General features: G+C 40.2%; 1 protein-coding gene and 1 long non-coding RNA gene across 2 annotated transcripts in view; both read right to left on the reverse strand.

Annotated features, from left to right (window-relative positions):
* Positions 1 to 5,124: 5,124 nt before the first annotated feature.
* On the reverse strand, positions 5,125 to 10,210 carry LOC114642889 (uncharacterized). Its single transcript, XR_003714615.2, has 3 exons — positions 10,034 to 10,210; positions 5,695 to 5,897; positions 5,125 to 5,278 (listed from the first exon to the last, which is right to left on the reverse strand). It is a non-coding gene; the product is annotated as an uncharacterized LOC114642889 (long non-coding RNA).
* Positions 10,211 to 24,587: 14,377 nt separating this feature from the next.
* LOC114646187 (coiled-coil domain-containing protein 34-like) overlaps positions 24,588 to 27,775 on the reverse strand; it is a 42,748-nt gene continuing 39,560 nt past the window's right edge. Inside the window, exon 7 of the mRNA XM_028794219.2 lies at positions 24,588 to 25,154. Coding sequence (XP_028650052.2) covers positions 24,937 to 25,154 — 218 coding nt within the window. The 3' untranslated portion in view covers positions 24,588 to 24,936. The remainder of the gene's footprint in view (positions 25,155 to 27,775) is intronic.

Genomic DNA, 27,775 nt, shown 5'->3' on the forward strand with positions numbered 1-27,775 from the left:
ATGCACCCCCCTAGAATACGCTCCCCTCATTCATCCAATAAGCTGTTAGTGACAGCCAGAGGCAAATTATTCTGACTATGATTGCAAATATTTCACAAAATAAAGAGCACATCTGGGAACTCTAATGATGGCTCTTCACAGAAACAAGGGCTGTCTTCAGCCTTCTCATGCGATCAACTGAACAAGCTAGACTGTTGAGACAGAAGTCATCTTTCACTCATGTGATTGCTTTTCAACTAATTATATCTATTTGGGAAACCCATGGCACGTGTGGCTATTGGGGGTGAATGACTTATAAAACAGTTAGGAGAAGGGAAAAGACTCAAATCTATGAACCACCATGAAAGACGTGGATTACTTTGTCACCCTATGCATGCAGCCCTGTTCAAAAATAGTACATGCGCTTAGTCCATGCAGTCTTTCCTTTTCACATAGCTTTTATATTTCTGCCCACTGAAAACCATTGCTTATGTACTTCCAGTAAGTCATAAAATGTAATGTAATGTTCTTATTTTTAGCATGACTTAAATTTAACACTGTCTTTTTTAAGCCCTATGATAAAAATACATAACTTGCTCTTCTTTGGTCTAACAGTTTATATGAATGGTGGTATTAGACCTGTATCTTACCCACCATAACATGGATGTATAAATAACACAGCTTAATTTCAACAGCATTTCAAAACAGTATTTTATTTCTTATCATCCACACATTAAATATTTGACTAAGCTTCAGAATGCTGACACTCACTTTCATGTCCCTGATAAACCATTTTGGGAAGAAAACTAAATATATTAGCTAAAGATGGCCTAAACCACGAATCAGCGCTTGTGGTGTAGCGGGTCCACAGCTCAAGTCAAAAAGGCCACTTTTTAAATAAATAGAGGGGGCGTGGTAGTGAGGCCGGGGCGGTTCCCGGGGTGATTCGTGATGCGGACAGTCCTCATTTAAGTGCACAGGTGAGGAGTCGTCCGCATCTGTAATTGTTGCTGGGAGCTGCCGATTGACACACCTGATCCACGTTGCCTGGATCATATAATAAAAGCGCGACGTGGATGAAAGGGAGAAAAAAGAAAAAAAAGAACGGAAGATTAATGGGGAAGAAGGAAGCAGTACAGAGAAAGCCGGTGAGAACAAACGAACGAGCGAGCGAGTGCAGGCTCGTGCTGATTGCAAGCAGCTAGGAGAGGCGAGCCTGAGTGGGGTGTTTGGCCGGCACCCGAGGGCCGATGGTAGTGGTTGCTCCTGCTGAGCGCTTGTTTGAAGAGAAGTGACCGAGAGAAGGTTGGGTCGCCACAGCGAAGGCAGAGAGAGTTGGGGACTTGGGAAGTGGAAGCCCCAGCGTTTGCGTCCTGGTAGCTGGGGAGCCCAAGTCTCGGTCTGGGAGTGCAGAACCGGAGCCAGGGATCGGAAAGGCCACCAGACCAGTACAGTGAAGGTCAGCTGCATGTAGGGTGTGTAGCCTGGAGGGGAGAAGCAGGGGAGTCACCAGTAAAAGAAGGCACCAGGCTTTGTTTTAAAAGACTGCTTCCAGCCATGTTTTAACCTTATTGTTTTTAAAAGATTTTTGCTAGTGTGTTTTTAACCTCCACAATTCACCTGTTTTTATGGATTATTTATTTATTAACTTTGATGCGCTGCACTTTAATTTGGACACTTTGTTTTTAGTTTGTTGATTTTAAATAAAAGCATGTTTGCACTTTTTGCACCATCCCCTTGCTTCATTGTTGTACCTCACTGTCCAGCTCATCGGTGACATTACTGACAGTGTCGGGTTCAGAGCTCCCAGAAGCAAGATGGGAGCATGGAGCAGAACCTGCATCGTCACAGTGCTACGGCAAAAGTCATCAAGATTTGAAATGTTTTATGTTGTATGGCACAAAGGCAGTCTTCGAAATATCCTCCATTCTCATCCTATACTTGCAAGTGGAACTTTGACGCTCCAGTTTCTTGAACACAATGGCACAGAGGTTAGCCCTTCTGTCTGCTGCGCTCCTTTGCCCTCCATATGGAGTTTGTGCAGTCCCCCCAGGCCCATGTGAGTTTTCCCATCAAATACTTCATTTAAACTTGTTTTAAGTAACTACTTGGTCTCAACTAACCATAAAGTGAACGACTCTAGAATAGAATGGCATTTCATGGCTGTTTCTTTCTTTTTGTCCAGTGGGGGCTGGGTGGTCTCTTGGCCTTGGAACCCCTGCGGATTTTGTTTTTTTTTTCCCTGGCCCATCTGGAGTTTTTTTTTTTTTTTCTGTCCTCCTGGCCATTTGACCGTACTTTATTCTTTGTTATTCAGTATTGCCTAATCTTATTTTTGCTTCATATAAATGTTTCTTTCTTTAACTTGTAAAAGCACTTTGAGCTACGCCATTTGTATGAAAGTGTGCTATATGAATAAATGTTGTTGTTGTCCAGTGCTACCAGTGCAATGGGACCCTGAAATGAATTAAGCAAGTTATTGTTTACAGAATTATATACCATTATATTTTTATTTCACTTGATATTGTATGTCTTACAAGTATTTTTGCAAGATCTCACAATTCCAAGATCAGGCTGTTTGTGACGAGTTTGCACAAAGTTTGTATGAGGAACTTATGGATACGGGGGTGACTGCCAATCCTAATGTCATGTAGGAGACCTTCCATGATAAGACCCTGAAGGTTGCTGAAGGTTGCGTTGGTGTTGCAGATGTTCCCAGAAGGAAGTGTGTCTTGCAGGACACTCTGGATATCACTCAGAGGAGTCGCAGTGCATGGCTCGATGGCAACTCTGGTCTGTACCGGGAACTGAGAAGGATGGCTGCGAGGGCAGATAAAGAGGCGTTTGTTAGTGGAATCTGTCAGCAAGTGACACACCATCAATGCTTTAGTAACCCATGTCCTGCTTACAGAGGAATCGAAGCATTACGCACATCCGAATCTGTTCCTTGGAGAGTTGCATTCAGGGCAGCTGATGGAATGGTCCATACAGATGACACTGCAGTTGTGACCCGCTGGGTGGCTACTTTGAGTGGCTGTTTAAAGCTGATCCTTCAGCTAGGATGTTGGACATCTCTGGGTCCATGGTACTTGAGGATGATCCTCCAATTAGCTGTGAACCACCCAGTTTCAATAAGATTGCACAGGTGGTGAACCAACTGTGGGTAGGGAAGGCTGCAGGGATCTATGGTATCCAGGGTGTACTTCTCCAGACTGGTGATAAGGCTGTCCTTCTGGCATTGCAAGCCATCTTTGCTTCCATTTGTGAGACTGGAGTCACCCCAACTGACTGAAAAAAGGGACTTGCTGTCCCTATCTGGAAAGGGAAGGGTGATTGTCTGGATTGCAGCAACTACAGAGGGATAACACTGCTCTCTGTGCCGGGTAAAGTCCTTGCTAGGATCGTCCTCAATAGGAACCGTGATCACTTGCTCACCTAGCAGCGACTGGAGCAGTCTGGTTTTACGTGTAAGAAATCTACCATCAACTGCATCCTGGCACTAAGGTTTCTCATGGAGCACAAACACAAATTTTGGTAGAGTTTCTTTGCAGCCTTTGTCGATTTTCGTAAAGCGTTCGACTCAGTTGATCGAGCTGCCCTGTGGGACATCATGAGACTTTGCAGGATCCCCTGGAGGTTGCTGGATATCATGGCTGGCCTGTACACTGGTTCTGTGAGTGCTGTGCAGAGTGGAGACAGAATCTTTGCATCTGCATCTTTCCCAGTTGATTCTGGGGTTCATTAGGGGTGTGTTCTTGCTCCTACTCTGTTCAGTGCTTGCATGGACTGGGTGTTGGGCAAGGTCGTGGGGTCCAGCAGCTGTGGGGCATCTGTTGGTGAAGAAAGATTCACTGATCTTGACTTAGCTGATGATGATGTGATCTTCTCGGTGTCATTGAAGGCTCTGATCGGGGCTCTCAAGAAACTGAGAAGGGAGTCTGAGTGTCTGGGCTTGCGAGTGTCCTGGATAGAAACCAAGATCCAGGCCTTTAATGACCTCTTGGGCACAGCCATCAGCAGTGTGTCTGTTTGCAGAGAGAGTGTCAATCTTGTCGAGAGGTTTACTTACCTTGGCAGTGACATTCATGACGCTGGTGACTCTTCCTATGAAGTCAGTAGATGGATTGGGAGAGCATGGGGGGGTCATGAGGTCACTGGAAAGGGGTGTGTGGCGCTCCCGATATCTCTGCAAAAGGACGAAGGTCCAAGTCTTTAGAGTCCTGGTGCTTCCTGTCTTGCTATATGGTTGCGAGACATGGACGCTATCCTGAGACGAAGACTGGACGCCTTTGGTACTGTGTCTCTCCGGAGGATCCTTGGGTACCGTTGGTTTGACTTTGTGTCAAATGAGTGGTTGCTCACGGAGTCTCGAAGGAGGCACATTACCTGCATTGTAAGGGAGCGTCAGTTACGGCACTATGGCCATGTGGCATGATTTCCCCGAGGGCGATCCAGCTTGCAGGATCCTTATTGTTGAGGACCTGAGTGGCTGGACCAGACCATGGAGATGCCCATGTAACACCTGGCTGTGGCAGATAGAGGGTCATTTCCAGAGGGTGGGACTGGAATGCGTGTCTGCCTAGGGGCTTGCCAACCAGGATCCCAAGCTGTTTCGTCGTGTAGTGGGTGTGGCATCATGCCGTACCAGTGCATGCTCCTCAACCTGACCTGACCTCACATTTCTATTAAATTATTAAACAGAGCATTATGAAAAGCTCATACAATAACAAAAATAAAATCACAACACTGGCACAATTTATAGATACAACAGTAAGGTGGCTGAAAATAAGACAAATATCTTTTATTTTTTTCTGTGTTTTATCTAGTAATTTTTTAATTATGATAATAAATCATTCCTGTTTTCTTTAGCAGCAGGGCCCCAGGCAAAGATGCTTATGCGTCTCTCTCTCTCTCTCTTGTTTTGTTTAAATGTAATTTTCAAAAAGATGTTTTTCAGATGTTTAAGATGCACAGAGTGAAAAATGGGACTGACGCAGGTCAAAAGTCTTGACCCCAGCTGGAATGTATCAGCTCCATCAATCACCTGCAACTTCTCAGCAGTATTGTTTTTACAAGATAAGAGATCAGATTTTAAAAGACAATCTCCAAACTAAACAGTTGGGAGGCTTGGGCAAGCAGGGAATAAATACCAGACAAATGCAACAAATTAGAAGGAAAAAGGACCCACGTGTTCCTCAAAGTAAGACGCACTAAATAAGGTTTGTTTCTTACCGCAGGGAGATATGCAGAGGTAAGGCACTGCATCTGCTGGAAATTTTCTTCAAACGTTTGGGTGCATCTAGTGGAATATAGGAAGGACAACATTTACTTTAAATCTCTCTTTTTTTTTTTACTTTAAGCAAAGACATTAAAAGAGCTAAAGCACCCACCCAGAGGTGGTGACCAAATGGGAGACATCCTGCAAGACACCTGCCGGAGCTGTACATGTGGGAACGACCACAACTGCATTTGCAGGGAGCCAGAAACCTGCTCAGGCGGCCTTACAAAGCACTGTCACTCACATGGCTTTTAAAATCTACATTCTGGCCCTCTGAGTGCACAAACTTTTAACCTTGCTTGGTTTTTCTCAAATATATGTTTTGCCTCGGACGCCAAACCCATGGAAAATAAGTGAAACCAAATGGCATACAGACGGGGCCAATGATAACACATAGGGACCTAAAATAACAAAGGAATGCTGTGGTAATGACTGACCTTGTGACCCTGGTGTTGGGCTGCAGCAGCACTTCTGTGTCTCTCTGTAGACGTGCGGCCCTCATCAGTTGGGAGCAGACAAGAGTGCATGATGGATCTGTACTGTCATCCAATCACAGCCTTGTGTCTAAACTCAGGCCTCTGATTCCTTTAAATGATCTGTTTAGAAATTTTGTGCTCGATTAACATTAGAGTTGCTCACCCTGCAAAAAAGATCAGCGGTGCAATGAGTAATATGCATGCTAGATTTCACCACAACTTTATATATTTGAGTTAAAAGTGCCTAATACTGTAAAATATCAAAGATTGTTGTTTTTAATTTACCAGAACCTTGATGCCCATATTAAACAGTAGAGTCTCTGTTATATTTGTTAGCTCAAGAACATCTGAAGCTGTGTGAAACATGTGGAGCTCCTTTGATCCAATTACTGCCGTTTAGCTTGAAAAACATAATTTGAGCTCCACAAATACAGCAAAAAGTGAAGGAGCTAGAAGATTATACTTTGAAATCAATTTAGTGGTCAGGTAGAAATTCATAGCACATGTCGAAAATACAAGAAGGAACAAATATTGAAATTCAGGTGGAAGAAACATTTGGAAACAGTAATATCAAGTGCAGTTTCTTACAGTTTTAAACTGCAAAATCAGAAGGGTTTGGGCCCACATCATATCTTGAGCCAGGACAGCCTGTGAAAGCTTTTGGTCCTTAACAGTGAAGGTAAACTCAATCACAGCAAACATCTTCATCACTTGGTTTAATGTCCATTTTGCCAGGTTTCTCCAAGCTTTTTCTCCACTCTCATTTTTCATCTTCCTATAAGTCTGTGACACTCTACACATCTGTCTGATCATTCTCATCTCTGCTCTTTCCAGCTTTGCTTCATATTCTTCCTTCATCTACCATGTCTCACTCCAAGACAGCATACTACTCCTCCCTTCCTTCAGTGCTAGAGAGACTCCATTAAAGGACAGCTCTAAGATCTTCTTTCACGCATCTCTTGTTCTTGCTATCACTGCTGTGCTCGCACCTCAATCTGCACTGAACATGCCACGTAAGTAGGAATACTTTTGATTTTCCGCAAAACAACTCCATTGCTGACATCTCAACTTCGATTTACTACATCAGAATTCTGCACCACCACTTTCAGACTACCCTACACACCACTGTATCTTTCAAGTATCCTCCACTTCCAATAGTCCATGCACAGGACTGAGCTCCACCCAAGACCTTTACTCCTGATGCCATACAGCTATCCATCCACCTCTTCCATGACTCCTTCACCCTACACCTCCAACTACTATATCACCTTGGTCTTTTCAGGATTTTCCTTGAAGCCTTTCACTTCCAAACCTTCAATTCTACTTCATTTCTTGTTGTGAATAAGAGATCATTTGTGCACAGGAGCTCCCATGGCAATCCCTCACACATTTCTCAGGTGACTACCTCCACCATCAACAGACTAAGAACAGATCCCAATGCAATCCCCGCTTACCCCAACACTATTCCTTTCTGATCTGCCCACCATTCATGCTTCTTCACTCAGTGACTAACCATTCATGATGTTCTCAATAGCCACCTCACCACCTTAACAGGCACCTTCTTCTGATCTGCAGATGTAGTGTGCAGCTTCTCTCCCTACATCTGATGTTTTTCCTTACCCTTTGCAGGCATGACACCAAACTGTGTTTCATTATCGTTCACTTGATCCCCATATTCTTTTTTCTAGCACTTGCTCTACCACCTTCATTACCTGCTCTAAAAGCTGCATTGCTTGTTGTGATCCTCACTTCAATGGAGCACCCTTTATCTTTGTTTCCTACCATAGGGAAGTATACACAGGTAAGGCACTCCATCTGCTATAAATCCTAATCTGCAGTAATTCTCCATTTACACACAATCAAGTTCCACAGGTCTGTCAGCCATTCAACTCCAGGAACTTCTGCTGTCTTTAACATTTTAGACACCACCCCTGTTGGGCCTACTGCTTTACCTACCTTCAGTCTTTTTTAGGGCTTTTGCAACCTCCTGTTTTGCAAACTTTCAGCTCGATCTTCCATTTTTCTCACAATGAACATCATTATCTTATTTGTTTGGTAAGGAGGAGTGCTGAGGAGACACCAGTAATTGTTAAGCGTTTTCTTTACTACGAGTATATGCCCTTAATCGGCGTCTCAAACTCCCGCTGTATGGCCGTGGGAGATGCCACTGCCAGTATTCAAAAGCGGTCAGGCATCAGGCACTGTCCAATAGTGCAGTCCCTCCTTCACAGACACTTTTTGAGGGTCGACCCCAGGTAGCTGTCCTGGTCCCTTTTTATGTCACTCATCGGTCACAGCTTTGCCCCCTTTCTCAGCTGTTGTACGGACCTCACCTGTGTGGTTTCCTCAGAGGTCTGGCAATACAGCCTCTGTGTTAAACATGGCGCTGCACACAACCATTTCCATCCCATCACCAAACTGGAACAGATATTTCTAAAATCAGATGCCTGTTCTGAATATAATCTTCTTAGCATTAAAAACCTAGATTATCAATAAATGAATAAAAATTCAAGCAATCGTCTAGAGGAGGGGTTCTCAACGTCAGTCCTGGGGACCCCCTGTGGCTGTGGGTTTTTGTTTCAACTTCAGTTTTTAACTGTAATCCTGGGCTAATTAAGTGAACTCTTATTTCCCAGATTTTTGTTTTTGAGAACAATATAGAAATTAGAAAACTAGGTTTAGAAAAAAAAATATTAAACTGTACTAAGCAGTTATATGGGAATAATGTATTTTTTTTTTCTTTTTAGCAATATTTTCGTCTTGATGTTCATTCCGCTTTTCCAGGTGTTCTAAGTGTTTAATTAATTCATTGTTTTCTAATTAGTGGGCCTGATGCTAAAGTAGTTACAGCCTTTCATGATTCAGTGTTTGCCAGCGTGTCTGCTCTGCTTGTTTTTAATTGTCATTATTAAGATACAACGAAGGGAGCAAACTGCACAGAGAAAAGATAAAATATAATGAAAGCAACAAAAGAGAGTTAACTCTTTCAGGGCTGATGTTGACTTTTGTCAAAAGGAGGAGTTGACGATGGTAATCGACTGTAAACTGTGACAGAACCAACCGTTATGTTTTAGTTGGACTCTCGTTGCCAGAAGGAAAGTTAGATTCATTGGTTTGACCGAGATTTCCTGCACTCGTGTGAGTAGCAAGGCGCAAACGGCGGAAATAATGGCACTGACATCTGGCGAGAGATCAAAGCGAATGCGTCAAGCAGAACACTCCGTGGACGACATTTTGCCTATTATCTCTGAGCTGGACTATGACTTGTCGGACTCAGATTTTGATACAAGTGATTGAAAACGAATGTGAGGTTCCAGCTTCAGCTGATTGGTCCCCAGCTAATTGTTGTACTGACAACATTCGTCAGGGAGGACTGCCACTTAACAATGATAAGAGCTAGAAACCAGATTGCAATGCACTGTGACTTTGCCCCAGCCACGCAAAGACAGCCTGGCAGCAAGCCTGCCGCATATTCTTGGCAAACTGGCAGCCACAGCATGCAGCAACAGACGTTTTATGTTGATTTCTGTGTGAAATCATTGCTTTTCAGAAACTATGTTTTTGGGGAAGAAAAGCTAATTAATTGACATCAGTGTTATCAGTTGTTGTCACTGATTATGAATCTGGTTGAAGCAAAAACCTGAAGCCACAGTGGGCCCCCAGGACCAACTTTGAGAACCCCTGATCTAGAGCAGGTCTAGCAAGTTACATGCGATTAAGAGATGTAGTTGTTAAAATGAGCTTGGATATTAAGGAGGCTGATTTGTATATAAAACCCCACACGCTTTTTATTGCGTAGTCAATATCTGAACACACATCCGTAACAAAAGGAAAACAAATATAGGTAAACTGTCAAAAGCTGACATTTGTGTTCCTTTCCATTGTTGTTAGCATAACTAAAACATACTGTACAGTGGTGGGCCAGACTTACCACGGGCTTTGGAAGCCATTTTAACCTCTTCTATATTTTCTAAGACGCTTACACAAATTAAGTCTCATCTTCCAATGGATTGCCCTGGACAGGCTCCTGAAATGGGTCTGCAAGATAAATAGATAGATACAAAGGAAGATAGATAATCTGAAGGACTGGAAATGATCATTTACATTTATTTGCTTGGCAGACGCTTTTTTGATTTAATCGAGTAACATAGGGCTAGGGCCTGTTCAGCATGTGCAGTAGGACGGGTAACAAAAGCTGATTGCTACAAGTGAAGAGATGTAATAACTAATAATTTACAACCATAGATTATAATCAACACTGCAAGTAAATAAAATAATAAAAATTATGTGGAATACGAACCTTCCAAGAATAAATGGACAAAGGACAGCAAGCTTCCAGGGTAACGTGATCAGGATGGAACTTTTCGTCACTTTCCGGGCTAATTAAGTGAGTGGTATCGGGATACAAGCTGCAAAAGCTTCTCAAACTGTTACTCACCACTTCCTTGACAACAATCAAGCTGTAAGCACTCTATTGAAGGCCCTAAAGAGAAATACAATTATTACTACACCAGCTTGAGGAATGAAAGAAATGCAAACATATAAATGATTTTTGCTGCTTTTAACTGATGGCAAGAATGCCAAGCGTTTTTGTAAAGACTTTGAATATTAGCATAACACACTTTAAACTAAACCATAAAGAACATTTGCAGCCCTTAATAGGTAAAAAAAAAAAAGACTACTTCAGATAACTTAGAAAACAGAAAAACTCTTGCTAGAAGCATATCTGTTTATGAAATTTAAAAAAAATAATAATAGGCCTGTCTGGCAAGGTTGTAAAATATCAATTCACCAGCACTTCAACAAGTGTTGTTTATTTCTAAATGAAAACTTCTGTTGTTTGGTGGGGGGGAAAAGTGCTGACAATCTGGCACAGATAAGAAAACAAGTTTAATGAGCGGCTGTGTTGGAACTTCCAAAGCCAGCTACTTACACCTCTGATGATACACCAGTCTAAAAGAAAACAAATGTTCGTGTTATACTGGAAGGCCTCTTTTTTGCTTACTCAAAGTATCCAGTTCAGACTGCGGTTCAGGCTTTAATATACTTGGACAGGCAGCGCTCTGCATATTCCATCCAAACTCACTTAATCCTATTAAACCCCAAGACGTCCTAAAGAAAAACTGTGCTGAGGATAGTCTCTGCAACACAAAGAGCTTCGCATTGGGATTTAGATCTCCCGTGAAGGTGGGGTGCAACTTTCCTGTATGGACAGGCTCACAGTGTTTTTACATTTTTAAAGATTTTCTCCTAATGAAATCCAAGGCAGACTTGCTAAGGCGTTGTGAATAACTCCAGTACCATGAAGGGAACCTCATCCAATAAAGAGGGATGACAGGCAGGGCTAGGAAAAACATTCTGCAGCGGAAACAGGAGCCAGACCACTGTTTTCTTTTGCAATGTCTGCGATTGGACTGAATGGGTGGGGGTTCTGTTTGGTAGCTGTGCTCAAGCTGTTGAACTAATTAGTGTTTGTTAGCTTTGCGTTTTCAAGTGTAGGGAATTTCAGACCACACACAGGAGAACTGCAAAGCTAACATCTCCAGTACCGTGGCCTCCGCTTCGCTTGTCAACACCTTCCCATCGGCTGATGACATCGCTCTGGGTTTTAGTTTAGAAAATGCAGATGTTGCTTGATTGCTAGAAAACGAAATTCACACAAAACAAGCACACATGAAGTGGGGAGATGCTTCAGGGAGGCCAGCTAAGCACTCTGGACACGTGTTGGTTTTGCCAAGTCAGCACAACTAATGAAAGCTTTACTGAAAGGACATAAAAAATGAAGCTTGTATTTTGGAGACATGCTGGCATGGCCAATAACAACATCACCTCAAGAGGGTAACTTTTGGGCACACGTGGTAAAAACTGCACAAAAGCGCTAAAGTCTTTAAAGCAACGCTTTGAGATATACAGGGGGGCACAATGGAAACAATCCAGCCAGTTGAGTGGCATTAAGAGAGGCCATTGAGAGTCCACCTGAAGACTTTGAGCCTTGATGGCCAATAGGCAACAATACTTTAAGTATGAGGAGCCACTCCATATGAAAAGCTAATTAGTCAGCCATTTTGATTGTACTCGGTATGAAATGAAACTTGAACATAAGAGAGCGATAAAAGACTATAAAGAAAAATGGGCAGCGCAGTGGTTGGCACCGCTTTTCCATAGCTCATTGCACAAGAGTACACCAAAGACGATCTTGATACTTTAAGTGACCATTCGAAATTAGTCCTGGGTCTGTGTGTGTGTGTTTGTGTGTGCAAGAGTGACACTGTGATGGACTGGCATATCACATGATCCCCATCTGTAGAACATTAGAACAATCTAGATGAGAACAGGCCATTCAGCCCAACAAAGTTCACCAGTCCTCTCCACTTAATTCTTCTAAATTACTGTCGAGTCGAGTTCTGAAAATCCCTAAAGTCTTACTGTCTACCACTCTACTTGGTCGCTTATTTTAAGTGTCTATGGTTCCCTGTGTGAAGAAAAACTTCCTAATGTTTGTGCAGAATTTATCCTTAACAAGTTTCCGACTGCGTCCCCATGTTCTTGATCAGGGGTGGGCAAATTCATTCCTGGAGGGCCGCAGTGGCTGCAGGTTTTTGTTCCAACCCAATTGCTTAATAAGAAGCACTTATTGCTCTAGAAACACTTCTGCTTCATTTTAGTTATCTCCCTCGTTAAGATTATGAACCCTTATTGCTTATTTAAGTATTAAACCGCTGCATTCTTGGTTTTTAATTGCTCCTTATTAGCAATAAGATGCAAATGACAAAAGAAACCAGCAGTTATCCATTTTGCTTGTTACCCTTTACACCTGTGTGTATTTATCATGCACGATTTGGTTTAATTAAATACTTGGAAGGAAAGAGAAGAGAAAAAAGTGAAAGATTGAGAATTACCCATCCGTTTTACACTTCAAAATATTTGGATGATATCTTTAGAATGGAAAGAAAAATCTAGAATATGAGAATGACTTGACATAGCAGAGTTAAAGCACTAACAAGCCATGAAATGTAATTATTGGCAAGGATTGTTTTCTAATTAAGCAACTGGGTTGGAACAAAAACCCGCAGCCACTGCGGCCCTCCAGGAATGAATTTGCCCACCCCTGTTCTTGATGAACTCATTTGAAGATAACAGTCTCAATGCACTGCCTTCTGCCTGATGTTGCCTGCTGTGGCAACTTCAAACCTCTAGAACTGAATCAAATCAGGCTTTAGAAAGAATTTAACAGAAAAATGTAAGTTCTAAAGAGGCACTAAGCACAAAACTTGCCGTTCAAACAGGACAGATCCCAGGTACAGTATCTACAATCTCAACTATACAACAGTAGGCACTCGGCAACATGTGGTATCAAACCGCTGATAATAAAAGCAGACAGACATCTTTTTAATTTTGTAATAATATGAACTTTGTTTAGGGAAAGCTGACAGATTGGATATACAAAGTTTAATCTGAAGCAGTGAAAAAGTCATTTAGTGTCGTGATGTTAACGTTTATTACAGAGCATTTTTTTTAAGAGCTCCACGATAACCCAAGCCAACATCTGCACCAATTTAACTTTATCCAGAGAATGTTATTTATGTAGATGATGTCAGTATGATTAATACTGGAGTGCACATTAAGATCAGTCGAGTCGCTTTCTTCACCTCTAATGTATCTCTGTTTATAATACTGGCCTCTGCCTCCGGATAGAGCAGGAGGCCAGGTCTGCTTTATTCATTATTAAAAATATAAATTCCAAAACTTAACAAAATCTGAAATGTATTTAGACTCCAGGCAGTTAACATTAGTGCAGTATTCTAAAGTGGGCTAAGACGGCTTCCCATGCATATTTTTTTCATCATTAAGTCATACTAGATTAAAACTGCTTTATTTGTATCCTGGTTGACATTTTCTACGGACATTTTTTTTTCCCAGTTTCCATTTGGCACTGCAATCATAATAACAAATTAGGAGTCGTCATGTATTGGATAATACTAGAAGACACAGGTGTTATACATTTAAACATTTAATACAGAGAATAAAGGGCTCAAATTGTGCAAACAGTGCAATTCGAATCTGCCGTCAAACGCCTCCACAGTTCCCAGTGTGTCTTGCCCATCCCGTGGATGCCACTGTATCTCGCTCCTCCTGTACACTCTCTCTCATACCTGCTCCACAATTCAGCAGATTCGCCAGAACCGCCATGTAGCTCTCAGACTTGTTCTGTATTGATTGTCAGCACTTCTACGCCGCCCATCTTCTCCTCTAATCCAGATACTTCTCCCGTAGGTGACCGCAACTCTCTCCTTCTCATTTCTCCAACCAAGACTTCTCCTGTCTATCACACTTGCCCCGACTCTCCACTGGTACCTGCTAATTGCCACGCTGCTCAATTGGTAATAATCCAATAGAGTAGCACTTGTGCTCCTCTCCCCATCCCACCTCAGCATGAGTCGAACCGAAAAGCAAAGCTAAAACCATTAGATAATTAACCAATTAAAACACCCCCTTGCCTTACCACAGATACTCCCTTGAATTGAGATCCGGCAGGTTATTGGAGGAAATAGTAATCAAGTTCATAGAACCAGTCGTATGCATTATGACATGGCATATTAACCTACTGGAATAGTAGGAATTGTCAGCCCTTAGATACAGTACAATGTGTCACTCAAACGATACTCAGTTTGTATTAAGAAACCTAATGTGTGCTAAGAAAATATTACACTACCAACACCAGTCCATCCCAATTACAAAACAGAATGGATTCATGCTGCTTATGTTAATTCTGTCCCAACCAATAAATCAAAATTCATTAAACCAGGTAACATTTTCCCAAAGTTTATCTGTCTAATTATCTGATCACAGTAGCCTCACTTTCTTGACAGGAGAGAGACGTGTTCTTTGACTGTTATAAACCCACTTGCCTCCAAGTCCAATGTGTTGTGAAATTAGATAATCCTTCTTTGCAGTGGATATCTGGGTATTGGGGACCTTTCATTAACATAACTGGCAATTCTCCTGTGATGTCTCTCATTAATAAAATATTTTTGCCCAAAGAGTTGGCACTCTCTGGGTATGTTTATTAATCACACCATACTCTGTAGTATCTCAAACTCCCAGGAAGGTAGTTGTTTTTCTGGTGCCAGAACCACCAGGTTTGTCACAAAGATCATACTATGTTCAAAGACACTTAGATCACATGTTTAACTAAACATTAGAATGAGGAAGACAACAACTACAACTCTCCACCGTGTCTGCAAGTTTCATACCTTGAGAGGTAACTAATACACCTGCCTAATACCATATCCATCCATTTTCCAACCCGCTGAATCCGAACACAGGGGTCACGGGGAACTGGGCCTGAATTCAAAGGCCATAGACTCATCAAGCTGTTGAAAGTGTGCAAACGTGATGACCCCTAAGTGGACTCTCAAAACACCTTGAAAAAGGTAAATTAGCTGCAGGTAGATCTCTACTTAATATTACATTTTCCATCTTGACCCACTGGTTCTTGAAGGATGGAGAACTAACAATAGATTCTGTCTTATTGCAGTCAAAGTCATAACCGTGGAACTTTACTATTCTTAAGGCACAGAGGATTAACCTGCTTAAAAAGTACATTTACCCTGTAAGGATACTAATATACTTGATCTGTCATATGGTTCATATATTCTCTGGCACACAAACATTTCTCTAATCCTAAAATGGGACACAATGTGTACCAGAAAAAGACACGGCATAGCATCACACTTGTCGTCACCACCATCTCATCTAATTATTGACACCTAACAAAATGAATCCATGGACTCAAGTGGTTTTACCATTTCCTCATTCTGCCATTAGCTAGTACAAGTTTCAAGAGAAGTTTTTCCAGTCTTCAGAATTCTGTATTCTTTAGACTGCACCTTTGTGACTACACCACAATGGGTTTTTTTTTTTTGCAGACAGTAATTGAAAAAAAACTGGATTAGTAAGAATGAGGCATGCAAAGTAAGTCGACTTAATTTGATTTCTTCCTTGCAATTAGGCAAGCAATGTCAGCAACTGGGCTGCACTAAGGTTGATAATTAAGGGTATTTGGGAGTTTTCATAGCGGTGTACCTAGAGCAGTTGATGATCTGCTGCATACTGCAATCATGTAAGGGGTTTTACCAGACAATTCCAAGATTCCTGGTCTTCAGTGGAGGTGTAAAATAATGAAGTGTAACTACTTTGTTACTTTACTTAAGTTCAGCTATTTATACTTTAATTGAGTAGACTTAATTTAGGGCTACTTTTACTTTTAACCACACTACATTTTTAGGTTAAATAGCATACTTTTTATGCCATTACATGTTTCATCAATTCCAGACTTCTCACTACAGAGACCAAATTATTATAAATTCATAAAAGAGGTCTCATCAGGTGTAACTCCAGCGTTGCTCAGACCCAGCCAATAGAATGTCGTATATGATTCAAATATAAAAGTCCAAAAGCGTGCTTTTCATTGCTCATTTGATAGGTCATCCCCATGCTTCCCACTCACTGTTCAGACATGGAAACTGAATGTGCATCCTTCCCACAGTCACATCTGAAAACAGCACCTAAAGAAATTTCTGCTTTCAAGAATTTGCCTTTTGAAGTAAGCAATTTCCCCTCTTCTTAAGTTATCTTATATGGAGCCCCTGAAGTGTTCAAAAGTAGCGTCTTTTTAATGGACACAAGTAATATCTTGAGACCACGTTATATATTGTGTGAATAACATGCATATGTTGTACGCACAAGATATTGTGTCAGGTCATTACGAGTCCAAATACTGAAATGCTAGAGTGAACACGGCTAGAAAATTTGGTGGTTAAGTGAAGAAGACTTGACCCTGTTGTGAGATCTTGTGACAAACGAGGGGTCTTGTTGTTCCTTGTTATGTGAGAGCTAATAAAAGGGGTGGCCGCTTTCCTTCAAGAAGATGATAAGAATTTCTGTTGCTACCTTATGGCATTTGAGCTGAGGGAAAGCTAACAGAACACTGCCTTGCTGACCAGAATCTACTAGAGCCACAATGACTAAGGAAACTAAATTTGGCCGATTAAGTGAATAGTCCAGTTTTGTGTGTAAGGGTGAACTTTGGGTAGCGATATACAATATATTGTTTCAGTGAATTATTGGATAATCGCCTCACTTTATGCTGTCTTCCACTAAATTGCAAAGTGTGAGACTTATATTTTCTCTGTCCTTTTTATTAATCTTTTACGAGATTTAGGAGAAAGCATTTAAATTTAACAGAACTGACCGACATCTAGACCATTCTTTAGTAGAACAGTGACTTCCAGATTTGTAATTTAATTATGTTGTATTGAATCCAAAATATTGTAATATAATATTAATGTCAGATGGTTTAATGCTATACAGTGGTGTGAAAAACTATTTGCCCCCTTCCTGATTTCTTATTCTTTTGCATGTTTGTCGCACAAAATGTTTCTGATCATCAAACACATTTAACCATTAGTCAAATATAACACAAGTAAACACAAAATGCAGTTTTTAAATGATGGTTTTTATTATTTAGGGAGAAAAAAAATCCAAGCCTACATGGCCCTGTGTGAAAAAGTAATTGCCCCCTTGTTAAAAAATAACCTAACTGTGGTGTATCACACCTGAGTTCAATTTCCGTAGCCACCCCCAGGCCTGATTACTGCCACACCTGTTTCAATCAAGAAATCACTTAAATAGGAGCTGCCTGACACAGAGAAGTAGACCAAAAGCACCTCAAAAGCTAGACATCATGCCAAGATCCAAAGAAATTCAGGAACAAATGAGAACAGAAGTAATTGAGAGCTATCAGTCTGGTAAAGGTTATAAAGCCATTTCTAAAGCTTTGGGACTCCAGCGAACCACAGTGAGAGCCATTATCCACAAATGGCAAAAACATGGAACAGTGGTGAACCTTCCCAGGAGTGGCCGGCCGACCAAAATTACCCCAAGAGCGCAGAGACGACTCATCCGAGAGGTCACAAAAGACCCCAGGACAACGTCTAAAGAACTGCAGGCCTCACTTGCCTCAATTAAGGTCAGTGTTCACGACTCCACCATAAGAAAGAGACTGGGCAAAAACGGCCTGCATGGCAGATTTCCAAGACGCAAACCACTGTTAAGCAAAAAGAACATTAGGGCTCGTCTCAATTTTGCTAAGAAACATCTCAATGATTGCCAAGACTTTTGGGAAAATACCTTGTGGACTGATGAGACAAAAGTTGAACTTTTTGGAAGGCAAATGTCCCGTTACATCTGGCGTAAAAGGAACACATCATTTCAGAAAAAGAACATCATACCAACAGTAAAATATGGTGGTGGTAGTGTGATGGTCTGGGGTTGTTTTGCTGCTTCAGGACCTGGAAGGCTTGCTGTGATAGATGGAACCATGAATTCTACTGTCTACCAAAAAATCCTGAAGGAGAATGTCCGGCCATCTGTTCGTCAACTCAAGCTGAAGCGATCTTGGGTGCTGCAACAGGACAATGACCCAAAACACACCAGCAAATCCACCTCTGAATGGCTGAAGAAAAACAAAATGAAGACTTTGGAGTGGCCTAGTCAAAGTCCTGACCTGAATCCAATTGAGATGCTATGGCATGACCTTAAAAAGGCGGTTCATGCTAGAAAACCCTCAAATAAAGCTGAATTACAACAATTTTGCAAAGATGAGTGGGCCAAAATTCCTCCAGAGCGCTGTAAAAGACTCATTGCAAGTTATCGCAAACGCTTGATTGCAGTTATTGCTGCTAAGGGTGGCCCAACCAGTTATTAGGTTCAGGGGGCAATTACTTTTTCACACAGGACCATGTAGGTTTGGATTTTTTTTTCTCCCTAAATAATAAAAACCACCATTTACAAACTGCATTTTGTGTTTACTTGTGTTATATTTGACTAATGGTTAAATGTGTTTGATGATCAGAAACATTTTGTGTGACAAACATGCAAAAGAATAAGAAATCAGGAAGGGGGCAAATAGTTTTTCACACCACTGTATGTGTGGGAAAATGTTGTTCTGTAGTATTTGTCAATAGGAATGCATTAAATATATACATCTGGTTATGCTAGTGAATTAATAACATGCTTTGAGCTTAACTGTGGTCAATTCTATACATTACATGAGTGCTCCAGGGGGTAATTATCAGATTAAATTGAGTACCAAACTAAGCAAAGGAAACCACAGATAGCTTAAGAAAATGCTTGTTATTAAAGATAAACATCAATTCTGAAATTGATGTATTATTACTTAATGTAATAATTCAGTGAAGTCTAATAAACCCAATCTGTGTTAATTTTCACTCAGTTTCTTATATTTGGTATCTATTCGAGTGATAAGGTTTGAGCTGTTCACATAATTTTTATTTATACTTTTTTGTATTTTATTATTCTTTTGTCTGGAGCAAGTGTGTCTCATCTACAGCTGCCAGGTATCTCAACAGGGGAGGCACACTCACTAGTTCATACTGACTGCAGTTCTGTACTGACCAAACGCATTGATGCATTTAAACAGTTTATTATTCTGTAGTGTCTCTCTGTAGAAAAATATTGTGCAAGTGTTGTTTACAAAGAAATGTATTGTCCTCTCTAGATAAAGTCCTGCACCTTCTCATTATTATAAAATGTACTTTTACGTTTGAAAGCAGATACTTTTATTCAAGTATTGTGTAACTGAAATGTGTCTTAGTTCAGTAGAATTAAAAATTTGACACTTTTACTCAAGTATCACTTCTGGGTACTTTTACCAACTCTGGCCTTTAAATAAGTTTTTCTGCTGGATAGACCCATGTATCATCTTCTGAAACAATAAAACATAATCAGTCATAATACTGCAGAGATTTGTTATAGATAAAATCTCAATATTATGTAAACAGTTCTCTTCTAAAGGACAATATGGATTTGTATTATACTAAAATTATTTATTTTGAACCAAAATTGTGCCCATCAGTACAAGTAAATAGAAATGAATTAAAGTGCAATTAGTTTAATTAAAACAATAATGGTTTTCTCTCTTAGTTATATATCATGAAAAATGACTTTTACTAGGAAACCAAATAAGTGAAAAGGGGAATGGCATTATGAATAGCATTCATTTGTAAGCAAGCGAATGCTTCAGATCAACTTTCATTTTGCATGTGTGCACACAACACAAGTATGAGTACTATGTTGTTTCATTAAGACAATCTTGGCAAGAGAATAAACTCCTAGAAAAGCAGCATTTTACAGGCATTTCCATGATTACCAGAATTTGCTTGTGTGAGTATAATAAGCTGTACATGAAAATAAGATTAATGCAGCACATTCAGTGCAGTCCTTTTGGAGACTTTCTTCACAACACTGCAGCTGGCACTGATGCATAATAATCATTCCTTCCATATCTGAAGATGACATACATTGTTTCAAACAATGTCAAGAAATTTGAGAGATGTAAAAAAGTACCACTGTTAGCTTGAAAACACTGCAGAACAGAGCTGAACTGCAAAGTTAAAAGTTTTAGGACACAGTGTTGCTAGAGAACAAAAAATGATTGAGTTTGTTAGAGTAAATATGCTGGCAAGTGGTGGCAGGTAATAAGCCTGTATTTCTAGCTTCAATATTTACTGAGTGATTAATCGCAATTCACAAGGTGACCTGGTTTGCAAAAACATCAGGCCTGTAGAGCAGGTTTATAGACTCATGCTTTTCCTGGGGTCACTAAAGAGGGTGAAGCTTCTGACGCTGAGAAAAATGTAAAAATCAACAGAGGGCAGGACATTCCAAAACACCAAACAAACTCACTACTAGATTGAGCTTCTGGAGCTTTGATTAAATTATTTTGTCATGATTTTAGGACAGTGTGATAATAAAGAGTCCAAGACATCATAAAGACTTGGGGCAGCCACCTGTATATTGTTTTCACGGCTGCAAAAAGTTGAATTAAGTAGCATGATGTGCATAGAATAGAGTCCAAAACAGAACTGATCACAAGAGATGAAGATGGAGGCTTGAAAGGCCCGTATAGGAAGTGACATCATCAAAAGGGCCGTAATCAGAAGTGATGTCGTCTGGACCAGAAATGACATCAGCAAAGGGGCCAGTGCCGAAAGTGATGTCATCAAAGGGGCCGGCACCGGAAGTGATGTCTTCTGAGGTGCCGGAACCTTGCAGGATTTCCCGGGAAAGGTCTGTAGGGAACTGAGAAAGACAGTCAGTGCATTCTGTCACCCCTGATCGGATGTTTTATTACAATTACTCAGGCCCTTTAGCTGCCTCCTACTCGCACGTGTGTGACAACAGATACCAACACACTTGGGGAAACATAAACACGGAGTCAATTGTTAAGGTGAACATGTTGTCATGACATACAAACATCTGATCATACTGAATAGAATAGTATGGGGACACAGTGAACAACCTACAAAGACTGAAACGGAACAATTCTGCGTTAGACCCTCTTTATTGAGCTACAAAGTTTTCCATGTCACAGATGGCATCTTATATATAAACGTCTACACGTGGAAGTGTGTGTGTGTGTTGGTCTGGCCCAGAAGTAAGAGGTGGAGTCGGGACAAGGGCTCCACCTCCGAGGAAACAGAAAACTCGGTTAGCCACTAATAACACAAGCGAGGCCAGCACGTCAGCAAAATGAAACCTCAGAAGAAAGACAAAGTCGCTTAGCCGCTAACATCAGCAAAACGGTATCCCTTTAACTTTTCCTCCCACTGCTAATACACAAGCAAGGCAAGCACATCGGTATAATGAATCCTCCTAGGATAGAGATGCCCAGAGGATTTCCTTTCAATCACCTGACATCTCTACGTTTCAGTATTTTTTCCTGACAATTTCAATAGTTTCTAGGACCCTGGTCTATTTACAGCACAGGCTTTCACAGCTAGTACTTAAAATAATAATCTCCAAGAATGACCCACTTAATGGTTCAGTAACGTTTAGCTGAAAAATGAAGAAAAACTAACCTCCTTTCATAGCTATGCTTACTTCATATTGTGGTGCTGCATTTCCAAAAAACTGTCCTGATGTCCCTTAGATATTCTCTCATCGATGACACCATGTACAGCAAAGCAAATCTAAGTAATAACAAGAACCAAGAAATAAAAGAGGAAAGTTTTCATTGTGCAAGTATACATTTAGCAAATAAATGTTTTTCAATGCAAGGTTATATTACCATTCATGAAAAATGTTTTTTTTTTTTTTTTTTTTTTACAGCTACACCTATGTGTTTTCGTAGAAAAACTTTAAAGTTTAACTCAGTATTTTCTTCAATTTCTCTTCTCATCTTCACTGCCTTCCACAGATCTTAAACATACAACTGAATGCATATAATTAATGAAAAAATCTAAATGTTTCCTTTTTACGCAAGCTGGGGGTTAAAGACCTAAATGAAGCAATAAATCCTAAATTTTAGCACATCTACCTACTTATTAAACTATGCACTCTAGAATTAGCTGTCATCATTGCTGAAAGAGAAGAGAATAAAACAAGAGCTGACATGTGTCAACCAGCTTTAAATTAGTTGTTTAGCATTTGAGAAGGCACAGAGCAGACAAAAACAGGCCTGTGCCCCCCACCGCAGGCTACTCCTATCTGTCCACACCTTAATTTTTAAAAAAGAAAGAAAAAGAAACCCTTTTATTGTGACCACAGTAGGTATCTCTATTTTCTCATTTACAGTGTTAAGGAATACATTATTATTTATGACAAAATGAACTTTTAGGAAACTAATGATATCTATCTACACTTCAAGCTTATCTTTAAGTGCTAGCCTTAGGTGGCTGGATCAGATGCTTAATGATTCTTCCCGAGACTGCCCATCAATTGTCCACCATTTAACGAAAACGAAGCATATTTTTCTGTTATCTGTTACAACATTGCTATACTCGAATAGTAAAAGTGGCATTCATCCAAATATTACTAAAAGTAAGATAAAATTTTTTTAAAAAATGGAAGCGTATCCAACAGTTTTCATATGTTATAATATCACTAAACTGATTAATACATTATATATAAGGTGCAGATGATAACAAAAAACACAGACAACTAAACCAAACAGTAATTTGATCAACCAGTTAACTATTCTGCACTTAAAACAGCAACCCAGTTCTCTTAATAGTGAGAATATTTTTAATGAGAATGTAAGTTTGCAATTTGAACATACAGTACATCCTGAAGCTAGTGTAACACGAGAGTGAATACTAGGTAATACACTGATTACAACTTACCATCTGCTATCCTGTCCAGGTATTGCATGACCTGGATATCTGAAAATTACTAAGAGCGATCGTCATTCAACATTAAAACAACTGTGTGGAATCAAGAGCCCAAGTAAGAATGGCAAAAATATCTACAGCTATCAACTGAAATAGGTAGTTAAAACAAAAATAAACAAAGATGTATAATATACAAAAACACGATAAAAAAAAATTCTTCTTGAAATACCACCACTCACCTTATAATGCATTTATAAGGCTATTGCTTTCTTGAAATCAGACGCCTAAGCCACTACCCATGCCTCAGAAAACAGGTTAAGCACACTAACAGCAGGTATTTGCCTCCAAGACAAATAATCATTCACAGCAATCAACGGTCATTCCAAAGAAATCTCTGCAACATTACTCTGTTATTACTGTAGCATGGCAGAACCTGACATAGAGAATACACTAAGGCGCTGTCCACACGGGCGTTCAGATCTTGCTTAAATAAATGCGCTCTGAGCGACCTATGCGTTTAAATTGCGTTTTGTAATAGCGCTTCACTGACTTCAATAGAACGTTACATTTGCGTTTGTTTGTTTGTCTGGTAACCGCCAACCTGTAGCCTAGATTGTAGTTTTGTGTGTTTTCCTGTGGGGGGGGGGGGCAGTTGTCAGGCAGTCCAGTGTTTTAACTTGTGGGGTCCGAGGTTCATCCTTCATTGGATTCACGAAATATGGATCAGTTGGCTTTATTAGACCTGAACATTGACCTCCTTGTGTTAAAAATTCTCCTGATATGGTGATGTAGGCAGAGAAACTGCAAAGTGTGTGTGTAATCTATGAAGAAATGTGAAAAAGAAAAGCTGGTACAACACCATATTACACGCTGGTCAACGAATATACGAGTCAGTGTTAGCAGTGAAGAGCAGCCTTTTGTCACCTTGAAGTAAACAAAGATACAAACAGTACTCGCGTATGCACTTACCTACCTACATCATTAACACAAACCTATAAAATTGTCTTGAATTCTCCATTATTATCATTATTATTTTGATTATAATGTGTGTATATATTGTATATATGTATATTTTACACACACACACACACACAATCATGGGACACACGTAATCATGGTCCTCCAGAATGTTAAATGAATGACATGTAAACCCAATACAGATGTTTTCTTCGCGCTCATCGGGATTCTGACAGAAACTGACACCAAGAAAAAGCAACATGCGATGTTTTTTTGATGCCATCTGAACGCACATCTGACCAAATGCAAGTGGTGAAAGCCCGTGTGGACAGTCTGATTCGCTGCAATGAGCAGAAAAACACTTGGCGTTCAATCTGTGCTCACCTGATGCTACAAACAGCAGAAAAACGCTCAGTCCCGGCATCGGTGTGGACAAGGCCTAAGTGTGTTGCACGGATTACATCTGCCAGTAAGGATGAAGGCTTCAAAATACAGTATGCAAGGTATTGTTGTAAGAGCTGCACTATGAGACTAGAAATAATAGGATCCCTTCTGCAAAATAATAATTCAATAATTCCTAATCATGCAAACATAGTCCTGAAAATTCTGAGAATGTTGGAAGCAAATTTGTAAGACAGCTTATCCTACAAATTATTATTATATTTCACAAATATTCAGAGGAAAAAAGGCACAAAAACAACATTTCAATTAAGATACAAATGTTTATTAAAATTATTACAAATAAAGAAAAACAACTCTCTCTAACATTCATTAGATTACAAAAAAGGTGCTAAAACAGAAAAAACAAAACCCCTCAAAGGACGCACCTCACTGAAATAAAAAAGTAGAGTGATCTGAAATTGGACATATATTCTGTTATCCCATTTATTTTAAAAAAATTCATAGAAACAATATAGCATATTGAACGCATGATTGTACATATGGTATTTTTAATGTTTAAATAATATTTATAATAATGTCTGTCAGTCACATGGTTCTTCATTTACCTGTAGTAGCTCTGGAATGAACAGCACACAAAATCAACATTAGGTTACCTTCGCACTTGGCGAACTAAACCGATACCAAGGTTGTCTTTCGGCTTACAGCTTACAGCTGCCGCATGTCTTTGTAGCGCATAACTCCTCTGCTTTTGAGTCTTCTTTATTGCCTGTTTTCTAGAGGATTCTTCTGGCTTTGGGACATGGATAGGTTTCCAAGGAATGGGATTGTAGAAACTGGGAGCTGGATAGTAATTCTGATCATAGAAGCCTGCAATATGAAAGAAAGGATATATTAATTGTATCCCTTTAACACAGTGTTATCTCTACATTCTATAATTACAACTATCTTTAACTTTCATCCATCATTGAATCTTAAACTGGCTCAATCTGCAGCAAAACAGACATACTTTTGTGGTGGCTGTCAATTTTAAGAATGTCACAAAATGAAATTTATGATTTGATGAAAGTCTAAAACCCATCATTTTGGAGATCACAGCACAACCACACTGCATGGTTTTTTCAAGTCAAAGTTATCTTTTTTTAAAATCATGGTATATATTAATTTGGCACAGGAAAGCATGTTCTAAAGTGAAGCTTCTATATAAATTACAAAAAAAACATACTGTGTTGTTTGCGGTTTTAGATATTGGGCATCTGTACAAACATATAAAACCTAAAAACTTACTGAATATATCCATTTTCAGGCCAAGAATGTTCCTAAGTATTGATCAGTGTCTTGAGATTAAACACATGCAGTAAAACAGCATATCCATGTGACTGAAGAGTGATTCAAGCACTTAGACATTTCTAGATAGGCACCAGCCATACCCTGTTTCCACTTCTCCACACAATTTCTTCAAAAAATATTTTTGATGCATATATTTTACAGAAATAAAAAGTTAAAATTAACTGTCAAAAAATGTACAACATGACCGTTTCTCTGGACAACACTGGACTTTAGTGTTGATGATGACTACTGCAATGATTTACTTCTCAGACTTGTCAGGTTCAACTCTTCTACTGGTAAGCTCAATGGTTTAGCAGGTGCCTTTGTAGAAGTGTGATTTTAATCAAGTAGTATCATGTATTAACCTTGGTCAAATTTTACTTGATCTATGGTGAAGAGTTTTTGCTAACTAAATAGTAGATGCATGCATTGGTAAGCTAAGCTATTGACAGATTATTGCCATTGTCACACACATGCGAGTAGGAGGCAGCTGAAGGTCTTAAGTAATGGTAATACCACATCCGACCAGGGGGTGTCAGGGTGCACTAACTGTCTTTCTCAGTTCCCTGCAGACCGCTCCCGAGAAATCCTGCCAGGTTCCAGTACCTCAGAAGACATCACTTCCGGGTCCGGGGACCTCGATGACGTCACTTCCGGGCCCCTCGATGACGTCACTTCTGGGTCCAGCCCCCTCGATGACGTCACTTTCTATATGGGCCTTTAAAGCCGCCATCTTACCACCAAGAAAATCAGTTCTGTTTTGGACTCAGTATTGCGAACATTTCTGTCAAATTAAAAACCTTTTGCAGCCAGGGATTATACGGGTGGCTGCCCCAGACCTTTTTATGAGGTCTGGTCTGTGTTTGTATCGCACCATTTTGTATTATTTATTTATTTTAATTGGTGTTCTGTGTTGGGTTTTCTTCATATGTAAGCTTGTGAGCTTACAGGTGAACTCCGAGACATTTAACCCCTTAACCGCCCTCTGCCGGATATATCCGGCACCGTTGTTTTATTGCTAACGCCATACTGCCGGAATTATCCGGCACATTTGCCTGTGGTTATATGAATGCCTGGCAAGTAGTATAACTGACGGTTTGGCGTGGGTATTATTACTACGTTGTATTTCGACAAGTCTGTGGTTGTTTTGGCCGGTCATGTGACGTGATTCGCATGTAACAGCTGTGAATATGGCGAAACGTAAACTGACTTCAAGTGAGGCTTTGCAGGCGATTTTGGACATTTCTGATCATGATTGTAGCAGTTCTGAAGAAGATTTTAGTGACAGTGATGAGCAGCAATGTGCGCTGCATGATACTGTGAATGAAGACGCATCGGATGACGGCGCTGAGTGGGTGTATCCCCAGCATCTCAGCTGGGCTGCTGCCCGTGGTGAACTACCTTTTCTGCATTCGTTTGAGGGAACGTGTGGCTTTATTGTTGATGTAAACAATTACACTGCTGAGCAGTTTTATGAGCTGTTTGTGTCACCTGATTTGATCAGACATTTTGTTCATCAGACAAATCTGTATGCAGCACAGTTTATTGAGAAAAATCCCAATTTACCTCCACATTCCCGTGTTCGTGCTTGGTTTGACACTGATGAAAACGAAATGAAAAAATTCATTGGGATTTTGATGTTGATGGGAATAATCAGAAAACCAGATATTGAGATGTACTGGTCTACAGATCCTATGTATGCAACACCTATTTTTGCAGCTGTCATGACACGTAACCGATTCTCTTTGCTGCTGAAATTCTTTCATTTGAATGACAACAGAAACGAGCCAGATAAGAAAGATCCAAACCGCGACCACTTGTTCAAGCTACGTCCTTTGATTGATCATTTATTTGAAGCATTTCAGTTGCCCTACATGCCAGGACCGTCAGTTGCAGTTGATGAAAGTTTATTGTCGTGGAAGGGCCGCTTACAGTTTCGACAGTATCTACCATTGAAAAGGGCACGGTTTGGTATCAAGATGTTTTGCTTAGCTGAGAATTCAGGTTACATTTATAGATTTTGTGTATACACTGGCAACTTGCACAACATTTAGTGGTCAATACTGCTTGAATAAATGTAAAAAATGTAAAAAAAATGTAAAAAAGTAAAAAAACGAAAATTGTTCAGATTTCGCCTGGCGTGGGGAATATTTAGGGAGTTG

Source organism: Erpetoichthys calabaricus, chromosome 2, assembly GCF_900747795.2.
Source record: "Erpetoichthys calabaricus chromosome 2, fErpCal1.3, whole genome shotgun sequence".
In the NCBI taxonomy this organism is placed as follows: Eukaryota; Metazoa; Chordata; class Cladistia; order Polypteriformes; family Polypteridae; genus Erpetoichthys; species Erpetoichthys calabaricus.